The 17,228-nt window shown below is 44.4% G+C and overlaps 1 protein-coding gene across 2 annotated transcripts in view; it reads right to left on the reverse strand.

Moving 5' to 3' along the window:
- Nucleotides 1-1,807: 1,807 nt before the first annotated feature.
- The window catches only part of LOC115468460 (lanosterol 14-alpha demethylase), a 110,773-nt gene continuing 95,352 nt past the window's right edge, over nucleotides 1,808-17,228 (reverse strand). Inside the window, exons 9-11 of one of the 2 annotated variants that reach the window (XR_003941874.1) lie at nucleotides 13,511-13,679; nucleotides 4,415-6,527; nucleotides 1,808-3,301 (exon numbers count right to left, since the gene is read on the reverse strand). Coding sequence is in view for 1 of the 2 variants with exons in the window: in XM_030200204.1 (XP_030056064.1) it covers nucleotides 6,352-6,527; nucleotides 13,511-13,679 (345 nt within the window). In the remaining variant the exon portion in view is untranslated. Of the gene's footprint in view, nucleotides 3,302-4,413; nucleotides 6,528-13,510; nucleotides 13,680-17,228 lie in introns of those variants that run through there. The other variant, XM_030200204.1, reaches the window with a different exon arrangement.

Below are 17,228 nucleotides of genomic sequence, written 5' to 3' on the forward strand. Positions count from 1 at the left end.
GTGCAATTTTGGTCTCTTCAGTCTCAAAAAAGATATAGCAGAATTGGAAAAGATACAAAACCAAATAAATAACAAAGAAGAGTAATCACAATGATTAAGGGGATGGAGCAACTCTATTCTGAGAAAAGGCTAAACAGGATTTTTCAGCCTGAAGAAATGGCTGATGAGTAAGATTAAGGCATACAAAATGTTGAGTGGAATGGGTAAACATGAATTATTTATTCAAAACATTATAAAGATTAAGGGACAATACCATAAACTTGTAAAAGAAACGAGAGAGAATGTTTTTTTTTTCCACTCAACTTCTTATAGTTAAACTCTGGAACTCATTGCCAGAGGATGTGATAAAAGCAGTTACTGTAGCTGGGTTTTAAAAAGGTTTGGACAAATTCCTAGAAATAAAGTCCACAGACTGCTACTACAGTAGAAAGCCATTACTTATCCCTGGGATCAGAAGCATGAAATCTTGCCACTTGTTTGGATTCTGCCATGTACTTGCGACCTGGCTTGGCCACTGTTGTAAGCAGGATATGTGGCTAGATGGACCTTTAGTCTGACCCTGTATGGCAATTCTTATGAATTAAACTACTATAATGGCACACTCTACAACAAATTGTATATATTAAACTAATTTCAACATCATACCATTTTCTCCACAAAACAGACTCTTTAAAAAAACATACTTGAATTGTAGAAACATTCTGTTATTTATTACAAATATCATTACTACTACATCAGATCGTTCTTTACAAACAACATTGGGTGAGTCCATACCCCTTCAACATGTCTGATGTTTCAATAACCAGATTTTATCAACCATGCAGAGGTCTGACCCAATCACGTGACCCTGTAAGCCTTCTGGTTCTCTCTGTGTTACTTGAGCTGGCACGCATCTACTGCAGGTTTGCCTACCCCCTTTAATTCTGTTTTTTTCATGACTATCCCACTCTTAAATGGTGCTCACACAAGATTTGCTTCTGGTAAGTTTTCTGCTTCTTACCTGATGCTTTTCTGTGTACACTACATCCACTCATTCTTGTCATTTATGCTCACCAATCCCCGTACTTTGGGGATCTTGCCCAACCTCCCACTAGGCATAAGCAATGTTTTCCTCCACAGGTTGTCCAGTTGCCATTTCAGACATCTCAATTAGATCCTTTACTTCTCAGTCATCTCGATCAGTCTTTTAAATTGCAGATCCCTATGTTCAAAATCTTTTCTTGTTCGGGATCAATTTACCCACAGCAGATGCTCTCTGTTCTCTCAGAAACCTGGATAAGATTGGGTGAGGCATCAGACTTTTATGCGTGTCTCCCTCCAGACTATGATGCCATTTCAACATCTCTGGCCTCCAAATCAGGAGGTGGATTAGCAATTATCTATGCTACCGATCTGGGAGTATCTGAAATTTCCTCCGTTTTGATATCCTGAGTTTTTAATTGTTAAGGTAGACACAGATATACAGCAGGTACAGGCTTTTTGAGGCGAGAAAGAGATACGGATTGTATGAGGATAGGGAGGAGAGCAGGAAGTGATAGATGCGGACAGTGGGAGGAGAGTGTGCTTGAGACGGTTAGATACAGACTGCAGGGGGGGGGGTGCTTCAGAGGGATAGATGCCACTAGATATAGGGGATGGAAAAACAAAGTGAGATGGTGCCCATGGACTGGAGGGGAAAAATGGTACTCTTGGAATGGAGGGAAAGGTACCCATGGAGAGAAGGGAAAAGGGAAAGGAACAGATGGTGCCCATGGAGAGGGGAGGGGAGAGGAGAAATGGTGCCCATGGAGGGGAAAGGAGAGAGAAGGGAGGAGATGGTACTCATGGAAGGGAGGGAGGAGATGGGAGAACATGGTGCCTGTGGAGAGAAGAGGAGATGGTGTCAATGGAGTGAAGTGACGAGATGGAAACTTGATAGATTTGAGGAGAAAGAAAAATGGAAGAAAGTTAAATGTGAAAGCTAGATATATAGCAGGGAGAAGAAAAAAACAAAAATGGTGAATAGATAGTAGGTCCAGGAAACAGAGTTCAAAGCACAGGGAAGCAGAACCAGAGACAGTGAGCATGATAATTTGTAATATGAAAATCACCAGACAACAAAAGTGAGAGAAATTATTTTATTTGTACTTTAGTAATTGAAATATGTCAGTTTTGAGAATTTACATCTGCTGTCTATATACTGCACTGTGCAGGAGGAAATGGGGCCGCTTTATGCAATCAACCACGCGAGAAAATTTTTTAATCGCAATAGATCGTGTGATTAAAGCCTTTAAATCGATGGACAGCCCTACTGCTTATTTCTATGCTGATATCATCCTTCTGCTTTACCCCATATGCTCTTTCACCCCTTCTCTTGCTCTATTTCAGACCTGCCTTGATTCTGTAGCGACTTGGCTTAGAGTCCATTAATTAGTGCACACCCTGATAAAACTGTTGCTTGTTGATTTTCTAACACACTTCTTTCCCTTCTTTCACCTAGTCCACTGTTTGGTACTTCAATCACATCAGTAGCTAGCTTTCAGTATTTAGGCATTATTCTTGATTCGTTTTTATCACAAATTTCACATTTGACTAAAGTCAGCTTTCTGGTTGTCCGTCAACTTCGAGCAATCCGTCATCTCTTTGATACTCAACATTTCCATGCACTAGTCCTTTTTTTTCCACTGCTTACCTGGGCTACTGCAATGTAGTTTATGCTGTCCTACCTTGCAATAAATTAAACTCCAAAACACAGCCATGAGGTTATTATGTCATGAACATAGTTCTGACCACACAAATCCTCTACCAATAGTATCACTGGCTTCCCATTGAACAGCAGATCACAGTTAAAGTTGCAACTCTCACTTTCAAGGCCCACTAGGTGCTCTGGATTATCTTTCATGTTCAACTATTCCTTATTGTCACGCTAGAATTCTATGTTTCCTCAACGATCATCATTTAGTTCTGCCTAGCCCAAGGCTTGCCTATCTGGAATCTACGTGCCATAGTGCCGCCTTCTTCCTTACACCCCATACCTAAACAATCTCCCTCTCTCTCTCCATAGAAATCTTTCTTTCAAAATTTTTAAACCTTGGTTTTGGTTAGCTTTTGGAGAATTAGTTTGATTGAAACTACCAGTTAAGCATATTTTACTTGTATTTTACTCTTGTTTTTACATGTTCAGTTGCCCTCTCCTCCCTCCTTGGTATGACTGTTCTATTTTGTGGAACATATGTTTACCCTTTTCTGCTTTTATTAGTATAGCTACCCCTTCTTCCCTGCCTCCCTCTAACATTTTCTTGGTATGACTGTTTTTGCTTTCCTATATCTTAATAGAGGAGTGTGGTAGCCGTGTTAGTCCACTCTTAAGGTTATCAATAGAAATCAAACAAAATAAAACATGGAAAAGAAAATAAGATGATACCTTTTTTATTGGACATAACTTAATACATTTCTTGATTAGCTTTCGAAGGTTGCCCTTCTTCGTCAGATCGGAAATAAGCAAATGTGCTAGCTGACAGTGTATATAAGTGAAAAACATTCAAGCATTGCTATGACAGTCTGACAGGGTGGGAGGATGGGGGTGGGTAGGAAGTATGCATGGGGACATCAAAGTATATCTTTGGTATTCTAACAGGGTGGGTGTGGACAGGTGAGGGGAGGGTGATCAACAGAGACATACAGCTTTATGGTTTATAATGGGCTAGGAACCCCAGGTCCTTGTTAAGTCCTTTCTGTTGGGTGTTAAAATATTCAATCATTCTGACTTCAAAGGGATCTTTCACTTGCTCATCTTCCAATGTGGTATATATCATTCAGTGTAAAAAATGTAATGAAGGATGCTATATTGGAGAAACAGGCCAGATGCTTAAGACAAGATTCAATTTACATAGACATCATATAAACAATGCTGGTGCCAGCAGGGTTCCCACGCCTGTTGGGCAACATTTTACAAGACCAGGACACTGCACCAGTGACTTCACAGTGAGAATCCTCAAAGGTAACTTTAAAACCATACAAGAACGTAAGACCTTTGAAGTCAGAATGATTGAATATTTTAACACCCAACAGAAAGGACTTAACAAGGACCTGGGGTTCCTAGCCCATTATAAACCATAAAGCTGTATGTCTCTGTTGATCACCCTCCCCTCACCTGTCCACACCCACCCTGTTAGAATACCAAAGATATACTTTGATGTCCCCATGCATACTTCCTACCCACCCCCATCCTCCCACCCTGTCAGACTGTCATAGCAATGCTTGAATGTTTTTCACTTATATACACTGTCAGCTAGCACATTTGCTTATTTCCGATCTGACGAAGAAGGGCAACCTTCGAAAGCTAATCAAGAAATGTATTAAGTTATGTCCAATAAAAAAGGTATCATCTTATTTTCTTTTCCATGTTTTATTTTGTTTGATTTCTATTGATAACCTATATCTTAATAGAATTCCTTTCATATTTCCTTTTTAGCCTGTACATCACTATGTTCTGCCCGGCCGTTAAGAGTAGCATAGAAACTTTTAAAAATTTAAAATGTATGCATGAAACCATGAAAAGCTGAGGTGATGCCAAAAGTATGGAACCATGAAAACATTTCTTCCAAGTGGCCTAAGGAGCCTTGAGCCTTTGCTAGATGTGAGGGGAGAAAGAGGTGTATTAGTAATGAAAACAATCTGAGATTTTTCTGACTCAGCTATATGTGAATTATGAGACAGCTGAGTTTTGTTAAACTTGGATGTAAGCTGTACCTTGGATATGAGATCTAATTTCTTTGGTACAGGTTGTACTGAAACTCATTACTGTCACATGTAAGCTTACTGCTCCCAGACCAGTCTGTGGATTGATCTAGTACTATGTCCTTTGAAGTTCCTATAAATCTGAAGAAACTGAATGCATCTGCAGTTGGCACAGCCTCCCACTGTGGCAGAAAAGGAACCTCTTTGGCCATTCTCTGCGGAACAACTCTTCATATGGAGATATATTTCTTGTTGGAGGCAGGTGATATGTTGGAAAGAATATCCATTGCTATGTCCTCTTGTCAGTTCACACTGATGTTCCATCAAGTCCTCAAAACCAGTTTGTAAAATGGTAACCAGAAAAGATTACCGCGTTAATGAATCTTCTTCCTCAGAATCAGATAAGGACAGATGTGAAAACACTAGATCTTACAAAATCTGCAAAGGACTCTCTATCACAGTAAATTGCAAAGATTGAGTTTTTTTGAGGAGCACCATGCCAGCAGCATCTACCTTGCAGATATAAAATGAAAACAAAAGAATATATACAGTTTAACGCAGGAATCATTAAAAGAAGAAAGGACAACCATTGAAAAATATCAAGAGAAAGTTCTGCAGAAAAACTGTGCACTACAGCAGGAATAAAAAAAAAAACCCACAACAGAGCAGACTGAGGAATGCTGCAGACAGGAAAGAGCACTCACAATCAGAACTTTATACTAGGTCTGAGTTCTGGTGGGACAGCTGTTTTATTCCAGCATCATCAGATAAAGTCACCCACTTGTGAGACTGGATTACATCCTGCCTGCAGATAAAGAAATAGCCAATGCAAAAAGCTTAATCAAATGGTGCATAATACACCAAGGCATGTCACAGTTGTGCAGAACACCAATAGCCACACTAAAGCCTGATAAGAAACTTAAATGGGTTTTTTCTAAAGGGGAAAAGAACCAAATCGAGGTGGACCAATGCAAAAATAAAAAAATGCAGTTTCAACTCACTTACTGATAAGATGGGGAGAAGGAGAAAGAGAGCTAAGATGAAGCTAACACAGGAAAGTCAGCACATGTGCAACACACCACTCTGAAAAGCATTTAGAGCTTTTTTTATTTTTTACATTTTGTCCAGTCCAGGTTTCATCAGATGTGGCATCACATCTAGTTGTGAGACTGCATATGCTGCTAGGCCTTTGAGAAAGAATGAATACATAAACAAAATGCAGAGATATACTCTATCAATGTACATACATATCTGTCACATTGTAAAAGATTTCTACATACCTTTGGCACAAACTTATCTACAATCAAAATCTCTCAGGTTGGTCTTCCCTAGGGCATAAAGCCTCAATACATGTTGAACTAATGAACAGACTAAACTGGGTCCATAGTGCTTTGCTTTATAAATCAAATTCTCAAGTTTAACAACTTCATGTAGAAAAAGAATCAAACAAGCTTTAACAGGATTAGATACTATATAATTCATTCCCATTCACTCTGAAACACACAAAACAGGAGGCACCGAGTTCATTTTGCATGGTGCATGTCAGGTTGGAACTTTTCATAGGAAACAGCACCCCAATAAATCTGATGTTTTCTCTTCTAAAGATGAACACAGTCATTTTGAATCTGAAGTTCAAGCTCTCCTCTTATATCTGATAACAGGATTATTCGGTGTATGGATCATGGTTGTGTAATTAATTGTAGGGAAATATCCATCGACAAGATCAAACTCAAATAATCGAAGCAAGGTGGACCAAATTGTCTTAATCTGAATATAAGCAAAGTTTTCACCAATACATCGATGCCGACCTAGAAAATATGGAAGAAAAACTTATGTTAACAAGACCTTTCTACTAAAATAAACAATTCACCTTTAAAACTCCACTGAATGTATACGTAGCACCCTCACTAAGTCAAACATCTGCATCAGGATTTTGCCTTCATTATCTCTGATACAAAGTAAAATGCTAAAAATAAACCAACTGCTTGGGGCTTCTGATCAAATATAAAAAACTGTCAACTCCAAATCTATCCCTTTTTCTACTATATCACTCAGTTAATAATCACATATTGAGGCTATCTGAATATCAAAGAATGACTATAGCAAAATAAATGTTAAAATGCTAAAGGGGTCTTTCACTAAAGCGTGTTAAAATATGGCACTTACTTACACATTAAAGGGGAAAAACATGAACATGTGGTTAAGTGCAGAGGGTTTGCATTTACCACACAAGGCAAAGGGTTGCTACAGAGTACCACGTTACATGCCGTGTCAGAGAGGCTGCGCTATCTGGTACTGCAGACAGTACACTGTGACCATTGCAAAAATTACTAATGCTGATGACACACGCCACTGCAGCACATTCCCCTTCCTATCTGATACCTGCTGCCAAGCCTCCCCAAAGAGCAAATGTCTATAGGCCCCTCCTCCTTCCTAGTTGGGTAAACTGAACCAGTTCATAAAAACACATTTTATATTATGATGTTTGATCACACATTTACATGGAAAACTGAGCCAGAAAAGGGCCCCTAGCTGCAAGGCCCAGAACAAATAAGGAGACATCTGCTCCTTCTAGTTTGAGTAGCCATGGCTTAAAATCAGGAGACACAAATTCAGTAATAAAACGTTGTGACAAAAGAAAAAATTAATAAGAAATCCGGTCAGAATCAAGCACCAAACTCCTAAGGGAGCAGACATACAATTCTCTTCAGCAAATGGCCAATAAATCCATTAAGACCTAAAAACACATATAGCAGAATTAGGGGCATAGTTATCAATGTGGGATACTGTTAAGACATGTTATTTTACCACTAAACTCATGCTACTTTAGCTCAGACCCCATTTTAAGACCTAGTCAGTGGCATATTTGTTCAAGGTGCGCGTGTTGCGTATACACCCCCTGTCAGACCTGCCCATGCCTTAAAATCTCCACTTCAGTCTTCACCTGGGCAGCACAGCAGCAGCACTGGCACTCATAGGCTGCCTGTGGCCTACACCGGGACTTTCTCTCTGAACTGTTCCACCCCTTCTGATGTAACTTCTGTTTTGTGAAGGGTGGACAGGCAGCCTATGAGTACCAGTGCCGCTGTCTGGGCAAAGACTGCAGCGAAAGTGATTTTAAGGTACCAGAGAGGGGGGCATCGGAGATGCATCCCCTGTTAAAACTTTCTGGCTATGACACTGGAGCTAGTTACTTATTACTGCGTTTTAACAGTAAAATAACACATCTTAATGGTGGCCCATGTTCATAATTCCCTACCAACCCACCCCCCCCCCCCCAGAGAAGATATAATGAAGGGCAACCAAAATGATTATAAGGATGGAACTCCTCCCATAAAAGGAAAGAATAAAGAAGTTAGGGCTCTTCAGCTGGGAGAAAGCTGAAGGGGGGGGATATGATAGAGGTCTACGAAATTCTGAGTGGAGCTCAACAAGTAAACGTGAATAGATTTGTTACTCTTTAAAAACGTACAAAAACACTAGGGGACACACTATGAAGTTACATAGCAACAATTTTAAAACAAACAAGATAAAATATTTTTTTCACTAAACACATAGTTAAACAAACTCAAGGCTAGAGGATGTGACAAAAGCAGTTAAAGGAACTGGGTTTGAAAAAAGGTTCGGATTAAGTTCCCAGAGGTAAAGCCCATAAACTTAAAGGTAGACCTGGGAAAGGGGGTAGGTCCTAGGGGTTGGTAGCATTGAATATTGCTACTTCTTGGGATTCTACCACGTACTTGTAACAGGATGCTGGGCTAGATGGACCTGTGGTCTGACCCTGTATGGCAATTTGTATGCTCTTATGTTCTTATATAGCATCTGTACACTGGGTCAAAGGAGTATGTTTTCATGAAATTAAGAAAATATTAAATGGTTCTTTCCCTTATCAAGTGGCAAGCTTTTGGAATGGTTTGCCTTTGAATATTAAATGGCATTCTTCTTCTCTTTCCAAAGTTGTTAAAAAATCTGTATTTTTCTTTAATATTTAATTCTGAAAAATACTTGACCTGTGGTGTTTTTGTTTTTTTTTATTGTACTTCACAGTGATTGACTGTTTTTCTTTTTTCTAACCTGCTTTGGACCTTATTTGGAAGATGGTGGACTAGAAATGTAAAGATTAGATTAGGCAGTGCCGTAGCGAGGGCTAATGGCACCTGGGGCGGGTCGCCGCTGCGCACCCCCCCCCCGGGTGCAGCACGGCACCACCCCCCCCCCCTCTGCGGCGCACCCCCCCCTCCGGACCGCATTCTTACCTGCGGGAGGGCCGATCCGCCCCGAGTGCATGTCACTCGGAGCTGCGTTGGCCCCGCTGGTTCCCTGCTGTCTCTGCCTCGGAACAGGAAGTAACCTGTTCCGGGGCAGAGGGAGCAGGAAACCAGCGGGGCCGGCACCCCCCCCCCCCCCCCCCGAGCGTGTGCACCCGGGGCGGACTGCCCCTCCCGCCCCCCCCCCCCCCCCACCTTCCTACGCCACTGAGATTAGGTAATTTAGTTCTACTGTTATTGAGCACAGCTAACTGGTGCCACCTTCAATATAAAAACAACTTCTATTTCCAGTCACATCTGAAGAGGCCTGTGTAGTCTTAGCTCATTTACTACATATTTTTTACTGGCCTTTTTATAAAAGGTATAATTCCACCACTTCTTTTTTACCTATATAGCTAAGAGAAAGCTACACAACTATATGTAGACAGATTGTTCAATGCATTTACAGAAAATACCTACAACAATTCTGTAAGCAGAAATGCAAGAACACAGCATTGGGCCAGCCATATGGCTCAATGTCAGACCTGTACTGTGCAGGAGACGTTGATTCCTATATCCAGTTTCATCCTTGAGTATAGCTGGGACAGGGGATGCCCCTCAGCCAGCCATCACAGGAGTGTCTATTACAGCATGATAGTACTACTACTAATAATAATAACATTTATATAGCGCTACCAGCCGCACGCAGCGCTGAACACTTGACATAGAGAGACAGTCCATGCTCAAAGAGCTTACAATCTAAGTCATAGGCGCCGACTCCGTGGGTGCTGTGGGTGCTCGAGCACCCCCAATATTTTCAGCCGCTCAGGCACTGGCAGGGGGCGCCGACCTCTGAAGGGCACCGCCGCCGCTTACCCCTCCGATGTCACAGGCTGCAGCTGAGCGTCTATTTAAATTTACCTCCATCGCAGCGTCAGACATCAGTGAAAGCGCTGGCCGCTAGCAGCCTTCCCTTTGCTCAGCAGTGTCCCGCCTTCTTCTGACATCATTTCCGCGAGGGCGGGACACAGTCGAGCGAAGCGAAGGGAAGGCTGCTAGCGGCCAGTGCTTTCACTGATGCTGCGACGGAGGTAAATTTAAATAGAAGAGGGCGGGCAGGTGAACATGGGAGCGGGAGGGTAGGGGAGAGAAAACTAGCATTGATCGATGGAGGGGAAGGCAGGGCCCAGGGAGAGAGGAGGGAAATGGCTTGATATGGATGGAGGATGGAGCATGGAGGTGGGGAGAGAGGAGCATCGATGGATCATGGGAGGGCATGGCCCAGGGAGAGAGGAGGGAAATGGCTTGATATGGATGGATGGAGCATGGAGGTGGGGAGAGAGGAACATCTATGGACATAGATCATGGGAGGGCAGGGTCCAGGGAGAGAGGAGAAATTGCTGGACATGGAGGAGCGGGGAGGAAGGAGAATTGCTTGATATGGATGGATGGAGGTTGGGAGAGAGGAGCATGGACATGGCTCATGGGAGGGCAGGGCCCAGGGAGAGTGGAGAAATTGCTGGACATGGAGAAGAGGGCAGGGGAGAGAGGAGAATTGCTGGATATGGATTGATGGAGGGGGGCAGGGGAGAGAGGAGCATCGATGGACATGGATGGGAGGGCAGGGGAGAGAGGAGAATTACCTTCCCGTGCACTCCGCTCCATGGATAAATCCTTCTTATCTGTTCCCTTCTCCACTACTGCCAACTCCAGACTTCGCGCCTTCTGTCTCGCTGCACCCTACGCCTGGAATAAACTTCCTGAGCCCCTACGTCTTGCCCCATCCTTGGCCACCTTTAAATCTAGACTGAAAGCCCACCTCTTTAACATTGCTTTTGACTCGTAACCACTTGTAACCACTCGCCTCCACCTACCCTCCTCTCTTCCTTCCCGTCCACATTAATTGATTTGATTTGCTTACTTTATTTATTTTTTGTCTATTAGATTGTAAGCTCTTTGAGCAGGGACTGTCTTTCTTCTATGTTTGTGCAGCGCTGCGTATGCCTTGTAGTGCTATAGAAATGCTAAATAGTAGTAGTAGTAGTTGCTGGACATGGGTGGATGGAGGGCATAGGAGAGGAGAGTTGCTGGACATAGGTGGATGGAGGGGAGCAGAGAGTTGCTGGACATGGATGGAGGGGAGAGCAGTGGAGAGAGGAGGGTTGCTGGACATGGGCGGATGGAAGGGAGGGCAGGGAGAGAATTGTTGGACGTGGATGGAGGGGAGGGAAGGGAAGACAGGAACGAGATGCACATGGATAGAGGGGAGAGAGAAGAAATGCTGGACATGGATGGAGCGGAGGGAAGAGAGAGAGGAAGGAGATGAGATAAGGGAAAAGGGAGGGAGGAGAAAAACTGCACATGGATGGAGAAAATAGGCAGAAGCTGGACAGTCAAGTCTGCGGAGGACCCAGCTTTTACTTATGGATACAGAGCAAGAAATGAAGAAGAAAGGAGGAAAGTAAAGAAATAAATGGAAAGGAAGCCCAGGAAATAGAGTTAAGAGGACAGATAGCAGCAGAATCAGATACTGGGCCAGCATGATCAGAAAAACAAAGTCACTAGACAACAAAGGTAGAAAAATATGATTTTATTTTCATTTTAGTGTTTGGAATATGTCCACTTTGAGAATTTACATCTGCTAAATCTGTTGTCTTATTTTGCAATGTATAGCAATGTGTTTCTTTCTGTTTGGTATTGTGCTGCATGCAGGGTCTAATGTCTTAGGATTTCAGATTAATTTTTGAAGAATTTGAAGAGGGGCTATCTCTGTTCTGCATGTGTGACTGCAAGGCCAAGTGTCTGAATAGGGATCTGTTTGTTAGATTCTGAGATTTTGCTAACACATTGTTTTCCAGAGTTGGCAAGACTGTCTGTTCTCATAATTCATGGTCTGTATGCCAATTTGGTTTGTGTCATTTAGAGTACAAAAAAAAACACAAGTTATTTTTCTTCTATACTGGTGTAATATTTTCAATGACGCCATGGCTGGTAAAAGGGGTGTGACTACTGTAGGGGCAGAGCCATAGTGATCCCACCCCTGGATGTGTAGGGGCGCCGACTTATAGGCTGCAGGAGGGCGCCAGAAACCCTAGGACCGGCTCTGCACCCGCCAGAAGTCGGAAGTTTCCTTCCCAGCCAGCCTACCTGCCCGGTGCCCGCCCTCTTCTCCCTCAGTTCTCCGCCGGTCCATCCTCGCCTTCCTGCATGCCACCCAGAATTTTAAAACTCATCTTACCTCGGGTCCCAGCGGCAGCATTGAAAGGCGAGCAGGTTCGGCACTTCAGCCTTCCCTTCTTTCTCAGCTCTGGTCCCACTCTCATTTTCTGTTTCCGCAAGGGCGTGATCAGAGCTGAGAGAGAAGGGAAGGCTGTAGCACCGAGCCTGCTCGCCTTTCACTGCTGCCACCGGGACCCCAAGGTAAGATGACTTAAGATTCTGGGCGGCATGCAGGAAGGCAAGGACGGACCGACCGAGGACTGTTGTGGGAGAAGAGGTCAGGCTGGGGTTGGGATTGGCACTCTGAGGAGAGGGGGGCCTGGAACTTGGAGGGGAGGGAGGGGGCGGGGGGAATGCACCACCTGTTAAAAAACAATTTCAGCACCCCCAATCATTTTGAAAAGTTGGCTCCTATGATCAAAGTAAAAGAGACAGACAAGACATTACGGGCAAGGGAATTACAGGGTAAAGAGGAATAGGGAAGGAGGAGGGCAAATAGTAACCCTTAGTGGCCCAATTCAGGGTACCGAGAGCCACAAACAAACAGGAAACAACCTCCACGTAAGAAAACCAACCAAACAGGATGGGTAATGGACACTCCATCACAGGAACTGGTTCTTCAGAGATACTTTATTCAAGATTTTGTACTGACGTTTTCAGGCTGCGCTAGATGTTGGTTTCACTTGGAACGAAGTACTTTGGATACTTTTTCCTATTTACATTTGGTGGAATATCATTGTGACCCCTGAGGTAAGCGTTTTATCACGCTGAAACACAGACCATGTTGGGTCCTACTTTACCAATATTGAATAAAGTATCTCTGAAGAACCAGTTCCTCTGGTTGAGTGTCCATTACCCATCTTCTACTCCAATTCAGGGTACACAAGGTTTCACAGAAAAATCACAGGCAGTGGCCCTGGTTGAACATCATCACCAGGGTGGTTTGGCTAAAAAAAAAAAAAAAATGGGAATAAAACCCTGGAACTTGCCAACAAATACTTAGGATCCAATAGCAACCAAGAGACTAAATCCAAAAGGAGCTAGAAGCTCAAAAACAGCAGAATAAAAAGTGCTTGCTCCTCTTGCCTCTTTCTCTCCTCCACTGAAAAAAACTATTAGGCTGACTGCTCAGCAGACAATCCGCTGGAACTAGGTGAATTCTTTTCAGTTGTAACTTTTACTACATTTTGACCCCACCATTTACTCCACTAAATTTTTCACAGCAGTCACATCCTCTCTGTACTTTGCTTACAGGGTAAAGGAAAGCATCACAGGATATATTTTAATATAAAATATTTAAATTTTTGGTAATATCTTCCTCTTACCAGCTCCAAACGGCACATATGCAAACTTTTCCCCTGCTGCAGGGTTCTCCTGTAGGTACCGGTTTGGGTTGAAAGTGCTGTGATCCATCCAGATATCCTTAAGTCTATGGTTAACAGTAGGAGATACACAGACCTGATGACCAGGAGGAATAGTGTAACCTTCAATAGCCTAAGGGAAAAAGGAACATAGTGAAACCAGCAACCACGATCAGTATACTCTGCCCTGTATAAAATAATTCTCTTCAGTGTCTAGATTTTCTCTCTTGAAGACAGATCCAAAGTCTTGGCTTTGGTAATGCGTTTCATTTTAAATTATCCTAAGAAATGTATTAAGTACTAAGTTAGCCGACATAGAGGCAAGATCAAACAGGAATAGCATAGGAAGCAAAAAGTTGGATAATGCCACAAAACACAGTACTATGGTGGAAATTTATTTATTGAATAAAGACCCAACATGGCCATGTTTCAACAGAAGCCTACATCAAGGGTACAATAAGCACTCTAAAAAAACAAATACAAAAGCACTGTACATAAAGCGAAGATACTTACCTGTAAGCAAGTATTCTCTGAGGACAGCAGACCTTATATTCTCACAATTGGGTAACGCGATCGGGCATTGCCCGATCCGGAACTTCTAACAAGCTTAAACAGAGCTTTGTGGACCGTGAGAGTTGCTCCACCTCACATGTGCGAGTGTCTTCCCGCCCGCCATGAAAGAGTGGTTACCGCAGTTAGATACTACAGCATAAAAAAGAGGAAAAATAGGAGACAACTCTAAGGAGAGGCGGGTGGGTTTGTGAGAATATAAGGCCTGCTGTCCTCAGAGAATACCTGATACGGGTAAGTATCTAAGCTTTCTCCGAGGACAAGCAGGCCATAATTCTCACAACTGGGGTATCCCTAGCATCCAGGCTCACCGAAAACAACAAACATTAGTCAACTGGGCCATAACAGATTACCCTTAAACTATATATTACTGAGTGAGAGTGCAACCTGGAACAGAATAAAATGGGCCTAGGGGGGATGGAGTTGGATTCTAGACCCCAAACAGATTCTGCAACACCGTCTGCCTGAACAGACTGTTGCATCGGGTATCCTGCTCAATGAGGTGTGAATGTGTGGACTAAAGACCACATCGCAGCCTTGCAAATTTCTTCTATGGAGGCTGACCGCAAGTGGGCTACCGATACAGCCATGGACCTGTTCCCCGATGAAGGCATCCAACACTAGTCTGTCTGTTGTGGGCCTGAAGCCTGGAACAGAACTGAGGGACTTTGTGATTCACATGAGTGGCAAAGAGGTCCACCGAGGGGGTGCCCACGCTTGGAAAATCTCATGGGCAATGCCCACGTGGAGAAAACACTTGTGCGGTTGTACAACCCTGCTCAGCCTACCAGCCAGACTGTTTTTTTGCCCACCGGCAAAGTGGCTTCAAGGAACATGCCATGTTGGCGAGACCAGCACCATATCCAGATGGCCTCCTGACACAGAGGGCGTGATCTGGTGCCCCCCCTGCTTGTTTGTGTAACACATGGCAACCTGATTGTCCATTTGAATGAGTACAATTTGGTAAGACAGCCGATCTCTGAAAGCCTTTAGAGCATTCCAGATCACCTGGAGTTTCAGGAGATTGACCTGAATATCTGTTTCCCGAGCAGACCAAGCTGCTTGAGTGTGAAGCCCATCCACATGAGCTCCCCAACCCAGGAGAGATGCATCCGTCGTCAGCACTTTTTGCAACTGAGGAATTTGGAATGGAAGTTCCAGAGTCAAATTGGATCGAATGGTCCATCACAACAGAGAGAGAACAAGCTCTGGAGACACTCAGATGACATCTTCTAGACCTCACATGGCTTGGCACCACTGGGAGGCTAGAGTCCATTGGGCTGATCTCATGTGAAGGCATGTCAAGGGAGTCACATAAACTGTGGAGGCCATGTGGCCCCAACAACCTCAACATCTGTCGAGCTGTGACCTGCTGAGAGGCTCGAACCTGAGAAGCCAGTGCAACTAGAATGTCTGCTCTCGGCCCCAGGAGAAAGGCTCAAACCTTCTGCATATTGAGCAGGGCTCCAATGAATTCCAATTGCTGGGCAGGGCAAAGACGGGACTTGAGATAGTTTTAACGAACCCTAGTAGCTCGAGCACCCAAATAGTCCTCTGTATGGACTCTCGAGCACCGTCCTCCGACGTGCTCTTCACCAGCCAATCGTCAAGGGAACACACGCACCCCCAGCCTGTGTAGCGACACTGCGACTATTACCAGGTATTTGGTGAAGACCCTGGTAGCTGATGCAAGGCCAAAAGGCAAGATGCGGTACTGGAAGTGGTGTGTTCCCAGCCGAAACCAAAGCTATTTCCGGTGGGCAGGAACTATTTGGATGTGAATATATGCATCCTTTAAGTCCAGAGAGCATAGCCAATCATTTTCTTGAATCATCGGGAGAAGGGTGCCCAGGAAAACCATCCCAAACTTTGACCAGGAATTTGTTCAGGGCCCTTAGGTCTAGGACAAGACACATTCCACCCCCCCCCCCCCCCCGTCTTCTTTTGCACAAGGAAGAACCTGGAATAAAATCCCTGCCCTTCTTCCTCTGGTGGAACGGGCTCGACCGTATAGGCCTTCAGAAGGGCTGAGAGTTTTTCTGCAAGCACCTGCTCATGCCGAGAGCTGAACTAGTGAGCTCTCGGTGGGCAACTTGGAGGTTTCAGATGCCAATTGAGGGCGTATCCAAGATGGACTATTTGGAGAACCCACAAGTCAGAGGTTATAAGGGGCCACCTTTCATGAAAAAAATTTCAGCCCCCCCCCCCCCCCCCCAAGTCATTCAGGACAGACACTTTTACGGAGGCTATGCTCTGCTGGAGTCAGTCAAAAGCTTGTCCTTTGCTTTGACTGGAGAGAAGCAGGGGCCTTAGGTGCATGCTACTGACGAGAATGAGAGCGCTAGGGTTGGGCCTAAGGGGCCTCTGATAGTAACAGGAACTCCCGTCTCGACTCTGGCGAAGCATCCTCCACAGACGTCAACGAGGTCCCGGCTTGGGTGGCAGTCGACACGGGAGCCGCACGACAGGCTGAGGTCCATGAGAGGCCGCAACAGGCGGCAGGGTAGGCGCAAACACCCCCGATGCCTATCATTGCATAAGGCCATCAAGCAGCTCAGGAATCAAGGCCGAGATGCGCTTATCGAGGGTCAACATTGGGAAAAGCTGTGGCTCCGGTTGAGAGAGACAGGTTGCAGGACTGTCGGGGTCAATACCAGAGCCAGCTGCTGGTAGAAGAGAGCATTGATACCTCCTGTATGGAGGGGGAATGGTCCTACTGGCACTGACAATTCTTGGGTGCCAAATCTCTCGACGCCAGAGAACTCCCAGCACCATGCATCAAGGGGGATCAATGACAATGCTTCTTGGCCTTTGCCTGAAGCTTGTCACCGAGGCTCCTTGGTGCCAACGAGGACATCATATCATCACATCACCTCAGGTCCGACGATGGATGGTCCTGGGGGCTCTGCACAGCAGTAGGCCTCCAGACAGGTGGAGACCCACTCGATGCACCACTGCTTCCAGTGTTTGCAGGCCTAGCAGCAGCCATGCTTACTGATGCTCCCGACACCATTGACCTCGATGCCAATATCGTCACCGAGGAACCAGACTTGGCTCCAAAAGGTTTCTCATGTTGAGCCTCTCTGGAAAGTTGGGTCCTTTCTTCATACAA

The sequence above is a fragment of the Microcaecilia unicolor genome, chromosome 1 (assembly GCF_901765095.1).
Source record: "Microcaecilia unicolor chromosome 1, aMicUni1.1, whole genome shotgun sequence".
NCBI classification, from domain to species: domain Eukaryota; kingdom Metazoa; phylum Chordata; class Amphibia; order Gymnophiona; family Siphonopidae; genus Microcaecilia; species Microcaecilia unicolor.